The sequence below is a fragment of the Aethalodelphis obliquidens genome, unplaced genomic scaffold (genome assembly GCF_003676395.1).
Source record: "Aethalodelphis obliquidens isolate GAN/ISIS:26980383/991018 unplaced genomic scaffold, ASM367639v1 scaffold4, whole genome shotgun sequence".
NCBI lineage: Eukaryota > Metazoa > Chordata > Mammalia > Artiodactyla > Delphinidae > Aethalodelphis > Aethalodelphis obliquidens.
This window is the reverse complement of record NW_020837948.1, coordinates 47,910,001-47,916,472: the sequence shown is the minus strand read 5'-3', so window position 1 is coordinate 47,916,472 and position 6,472 is coordinate 47,910,001. Positions and strand designations below refer to the sequence as shown.

The 6,472-nt window shown below is 39.1% G+C and overlaps 1 protein-coding gene across 3 annotated transcripts in view; it reads right to left on the bottom strand.

The window, feature by feature from the left end:
* CCNH (cyclin H) overlaps positions 1–3,465 on the bottom strand; it is a 26,106-nt gene extending 22,641 nt beyond the window's left edge. For 2 of the 3 annotated variants that reach the window (XR_003431620.1, XR_003431619.1), the window contains exons 1-2: positions 3,218–3,465; positions 1,183–1,305 (exon numbers count right to left, since the gene is read on the bottom strand). Coding sequence is in view for 1 of the 3 variants with exons in the window: in XM_027100683.1 (XP_026956484.1) it covers positions 1,183–1,305; positions 3,218–3,334 (240 nt within the window). In the remaining 2 variants the exon portion in view is untranslated. The remainder of the gene's footprint in view (positions 1–1,182; positions 1,306–3,217) is intronic. The other variant, XM_027100683.1, reaches the window with a different exon arrangement.
* Positions 3,466–6,472: the final 3,007 nt, after the last annotated feature.

The following is a 6,472-nucleotide window of genomic DNA, read 5'->3' as shown; positions in this document are numbered from 1 at the left end:
ATAAGACTCTCCTCTTTAAAAAAAAAAAAAAAAACTAACTAAAAATGGAGCTACCATATGATCCAGCAATCCCACTCCTGGGTATACACCTGGACAAAACTATAATTCAAAAAGATACATGCACCCCTATGTTCACAGCAGCACTATTCACAATAGCCAAGACATGGAAACAACCTAAATGTCCACTGAAAGATGAATGGATAAAGATGTGGTACATATATACCATGGAATTCTACTCAGCCACAAAAAAGAACAAAATAATGCCATTTGCAGCAACATGGATGGACTTAGAGATTATCGTACTAAGTGAAGTAGGTCAGAGAAAGACAAATATCATATGATATCACTTATATGTGGAATCTAAAAAAATGATGCAAATGAACTTATTTACAAAACAGAAATAGACTTACAGACTTAGAAAACAAACTTATGGTTACCTAAGGGGAAAGGTGGGGGGTGAGGGATAAATTAAGAGGTTAGGATTAACATATACATGCTACTATATATAAAATAATCAACAAGGACCTACTGTATAACACAGGGAACTCTACTCAGTACTCTGTAACAACCTATATGGGAAAAGAATGTTAAAAAGGATATATGTATATGTGTGACTAAATCACTTTGCTGTACACCTGAAACTAATACAACACTGCAAATCAAATATACTGCAATTAAAACAACAAAACACACACAATAGGAACAATTACAGGGACAGCATACACAAATCCATATAGCCAAAAAGTTCTAACTACCTGTTTCTCCTCACCATTACCGCACCACAGTACACACACACACACACACACACACACACACACACACACAGAAATAGGGTCCTCAGAACCACACATCTGAAACAACCACATGAGAACCTAGAGGGAAAGTAATTTGATTTTTTCTTTCTATATAAAATGAGTATGTCATGACCTATCTAGCCGACCTCAAAATTCTTTAGATATGGAATGATTCTTGAAACACTGTGTAAGATACAACATAGGAATTCATAATTTAATGCCTTTATTGAAAAATATGTGACAAAACTTAAATACATAAATTATATATTTATATAAATATATAACTCAGGTGCATTTTTAAGTGGATAGAAAATTGATTTAAATATTTATAAGAAGACAGATTTCGTAAGTTAGCTAAAGGACATTATACTTCATCACTATAACTTACCACAACAGACCTTGGCATTGCTGGCTTAAACACCGAACAGAATTCCAATAATCTTTTCTCATAATACTTGCACAGCGTCATTTCTTCAGGAGGCTCAAGAAAGACTGGGTCATTTGGAAGAACCTTTGGGTCAGAAGTTACAACAAAAATTTAATTAGATAATCTTAATATTTTTTTCTCTTTCTAGATTAAGTTTATATCTCCAACCAAAGGGAAATATACCACACCTCATTTTCTCTTTATAGAATTGCTAATATTACACAAAATAGCTTTTAAGAAAACATTTAATAAACTAAAACTATACTGTAATTGCATAATTTCTCGGAATGTCGGCTGAATATTTGCTTCACTAATGTATAAGCAATCATGAGGAGTGTGTGCATACGTTCACAGATTTGATGTCACTATTTATAAATCAAAAAGAAGATACACATTGTCAATGGTTGGACAATATCCCTTTCTCAGTCAGTTATTAAGTCACACAGGTTGAGGTAAAAATCAACAAGTGCCTCAAGGATAATTTTGACCCTTAACACATTAACTCTTCTCCATCTTTATAAAATCTCTACAGAATACACTACACGGTTGATAAATACTACAATTTTACAACAAATATCTATTTGGTGCTGTTATTGGTTTAATTACGGACTACCAAAAAAGGTATGTTGAGTCCTAACCCCCAGTACTCAGAATAGGAGGAAATAAGGTCTCTGCAGATGTAATTAGTTAAGATGAGGTCCTACTGAAGTAGAATGGGCTCCTAATCCAATATGACTGGTAGCTTTATAAGAAGAACATGTGAAGAGACAGAAACACAGGGAGAACACTATGTAAAGATGGAGCTAGAGACCGGAGTTAGTTGCCACAAGCAAAGGAACACCTGGAGTTACCAGAAGCTGGAAGAGGAAAAGAAGCTGCACAGAGCACCACTCGGCCAACACCTTGATCTCAGACTTCTAGCCTCCAGAACTGTGAAACAATAAATTTCTGTTGTTTTAAGCCACCCAGTTTGTGGTAATTTTTTTATGGAGTTATTTTTCCTAGTTTCCTAGGAAATTAACACAGGTGCTAATTTTGAGACAGCATGGCACTGTGGTTTACAGAAGGAATGCTGAAACTAGATTCCATGGTTTCAAATCTTGGCTCTGCCACTTACCAGCAATATAGCCTGAAAGTTATTCAACCCCTCTGTAGTTTCCTAAGATGTAATGCAAGGATAATAATAGTATCTACCTCACGGGGTAGTTATGAGGATTATATGAGCTAACACTTGCTAAATACTTAGAATTTAGCACAATATGCACTACTTTGTGCAGCACAAAAATAAAGTGATATGAAACAGACGAGACTTCCAGGTAAAAGTAAAACAGGAAGGACGTGGTTGACAGACCACATAGTGCAAACCATCTGTGGTCAATTGGTTTGTGCTAACCGTCTCTCATGCCCCTGCCTCCACCCTGCCCCCATCCAGTCGATCCATTCCTTCCCATAAAGCTCTTTCTAGGACAGACTCTGATAAGGTTTATTTCCCATCTAAAATTTTTCAAAGGTTTCCCTATTCCTCCATCACAAAGTTCAAACTATTTACCTCCGCTTACAAGTTCCCTGCTTACCTTCTCCAACCTTTCATACACAAATACTCAGCTTCCGCCACACACAATCATGAGCATTCCGGGGACCAACCCTGAAACTTCTGGCCTCCTACTTTGCACCTGTGGCTCTGTCCACCGGGAAAGTCCTCTCCCCATCATCTCCACAACAGGCACTAAGAAAAGCCTCCCCCCACTACATTAGCATGCTACAAAGTCTTCTTCGCCATGTTACTGGTTATTTGTCTGCCACTCGATTACGGGGATGGATGGCCTTGTCCGTCTCCGTACCCACTGCACCTAGCAAGGTGCTCACTGTTTATTAAACAGATAAACGCACGCCGCGCACAGGAGGTGGGAGGGAGGTGCGCGGGAAGTCCCGGGGGAGAGGGACGGGCAAGAGTTTATAGAGCTCGAGGGAGAAGGGCGGCAGCCGGAGCCCTCACCTTCCCGTTCGCCACAGCTTTGCATTTGAATTTGCGGTTGGCGTCGGCCCGCAATCGCGCCAGCTGCTCCTCACTAGCAAAAGTCCAGTGCCGCTTCTGGCTACTGTTGTGGTACATGGTGAAGTCGGAGGCAAGGCCCAGGGAGTCTGCAGAGAAGACCGCCAACGGCACAAAACCGGAACGTAAAGCGGCTAAACCACCACCAGGATCCCGCGGAAGCCCAACGATTCAGGCCGGTCGGCGCGGGCGCGACGTCAAGGTCACGTGGTAATTCCGTCCGCAATCGCGTTTCCGGAGCGGATTAGGAGAAAGTCTCGCGGGGTCTCTGACCACGGCCCGCGAATCAAATGGGCGTAGCCAACCGACACGCTCCTCCTTTTTTGTGAGCCTCGGCCCTAGCTCCGCCCCTTTCCGACAAGATTTAAAGGAGACACGACAGACAGGGCTATCCAAAAGGGAAGTACATTGAGGGCATGTGGAGGCTAACCTAAACAATCCACAAGAGATAATCAGAAGTTAGGAAAGCACTCTGGAGGAGGTCAACTTTTAAATAGGATGTTCAGAGGAGGCCCCAGCGAGAAGGTGACATTTGAGCAAAGACTTGAAACAGTTGAGGGAGTAGGCCTACGTAATCATGTGGGGATGATCTTGGGGCAGATGAAACAGCCAAGATCCTAAGGCAGAAGCATTCCTGGCTCTTTTAAGGAAGAGTGTGTCTGGAGCGCTACCTAAATTCTTGACCTGAGAGAGACTGAAACATGGTAGGAAAACTAGAAACAGTGCATGTGTATCGTTCTTTATCGTTCTGACACTGTGTCCCTGTCTATCCTTTTTCTGTGCCTTTTTCCTTCTGCTTCTGTTGATAACTAGCCAATCCTTCTCCCCCTATTTCCATCTCTGAAGCCACTATATATAGTAGTTTTAGGGTTTTCTTGAGATTCCCATCTTTATTATTGACCCCCAAGGGAGCCTTACACCTTGCAATAAGCTATTATTAACACTTCAGAGATTTTTTTAAAACTATTAGTGCTTTCAAAATTGCATTTGAGATACAAAGTTTACATTGATTACAAAAGCCTTTACTAGTTTTGAAATTTGTCTCATTTAGCCATACCTGTGCATCATACGTGGGGTTAGAAAGGTGGATTTACCCACATCAAATTGTTTTTCTAAAAACAAACAAAAAAGGAGATAAAGATGATGATACAGAGAGTTGAAAAGGTCACACAGGACAAAGGGGGCAGAATATTTCCAACTTTGCTTTCAATGAAAATATTTTTAAAGGCTTAAGAAAGAGAGCGCTTATTCTTCTTTTTTGTTTAATTTGGGTGGGTGCAGTTGAGGGTAGACTTTGCCAGAGTTATTTGAATTCCTTCTCAAACTTATACCATTTGTAGTTAATAACTTTGGAGATCCAGACACTCCTTAAACATATGTCAGTGATTTAGTCTAGTAAATTGGCTGAGAAAAAGAGAAAGAAGGAGAAAATGTGATTATGTTAAGGAAGGACATGGCAAGTTATGAGTCCAGTGGATTGTGAGAACCCTAAGATTGTATAACTGGAAAGAATAATTTAAAAGGAAAAACAGAAAGACAGGAACAGAAGTGATTTAGATAAATAAATGTATGTATAAAATCTTAGAACCATGACAGTTACGTATACCCTGTCAATTCTTTTTATTTTGTTTTTCTGAAAGTCATTTGACAACTCCTTTAGTTTCATGTAAAGGGAAATAAAAATGGGCATTTGAGAGATGGCAGAATATGATTTCCACAGGCATAAGAGTAAAATTGCTGAGTGTCATAGTTCATTTAGGAAGACAAATATGAAAACCTGGTGTTCCTGGTATAGCTATTTTTTTTAAGCCTTTAACAAATCTTAGTCTATGAAAATAAGCACTGACCATATCTGGGGAAATGTAGAAGAAATTGTAGCTGAATTAACCATCTACAGAATAAAGTTGTTGCTGATGTCCTGACATTAAGGCTCATACATGATTTCTTCTTCTTAAAGTGAGCAAGCTGGATGCTGCATTTTCAGTCTGCCTGAGTGACCTTCCCTTGTTCAGCCTATTGAGCATAAGTTTACTTTTTGTGCTATTTCTACAGTGGAAAGCAGACTGTGGACTTAGAATATGGTGCCTTACTTATCTCCATTTCTTTCCAACTAAAAAGCAGCAAGTGTTTCTCTCTACTCTATTTTATTTATGGAAAAGTTCAAACATAAAGAATAGAGAGAAATGTATTTCAACAATATCAATTCATGGCCAATTCCTACCTAACCCCCGCCTCCATCCCCATTACTTTTTTTTTTTCTTCCAGTTTTGTTCAGGGATAATTGACACAAGCACTGTAAAAGTTTAAGGCGTACAGCATATGATTTGACTTACATACATCATGAAATGATTATCACAATAAGGTAGTGAACATCCATCATATCATGTAGATACAAAATTAAAGAAACAGAAAAAAATTTTGTGTGTGTGATATGAACTCTCAGGATTTACTCTCAACAACTTTCATATGTAACATACAGCAGTGTTCATTATATTTATCATGTTGATAAATGTATATTTATCATCCCAAGCACTTAGTTGTCTGGAATTTTGTACCTTTTGACTACCTTCATCTTTCATCCCCATAACCTTTATTATTTTTTTATACAGCAGATTCATATTAGTTATCCATTTTATACATGTTAGTGTATACATGTCAATCCCAAACTCCCAATTCATCCCACCACCACCACCACCCCGCACTGCCTGCCCCACCTTGTGTCGATACGTTTGTTCTCTGCATCTGTGTCTCAATTTCTGCCTCGCAAACCAGTTCATCTGTACCATGTTTCTAGGTTCCACATATATGCGTTAATATACGATACTCGTTTTTCTCTTTCTGACTTACTTCACTCTGTATGACAGTCTCTAGATTCATCCACGTCTCTACAAATGACCCAATTTCATTCCTTTTTATGGCTGAGTAATATTCCACTGTATATATGTACCACATCTTCTTTATCCATTTGTCTGTCGATGGGCATTTAGGTTGTTTCCATGACCTGGCTATTGTAGACAGTGCTGCAATGAACATTGGGGTGCATGTGTCTTTTTGAATTATGGTTTTCTCTGGGTATATGCCCAGTAGTGGGATTGCTGGGTCATATGGTAATTCTTTTTTTAGTTTCTTAGGAAACCTCTATACAGTTCTCCATAGTGGCTGTGTCAGTTTACATTCCCACAAACAGTGCAAGAGGGT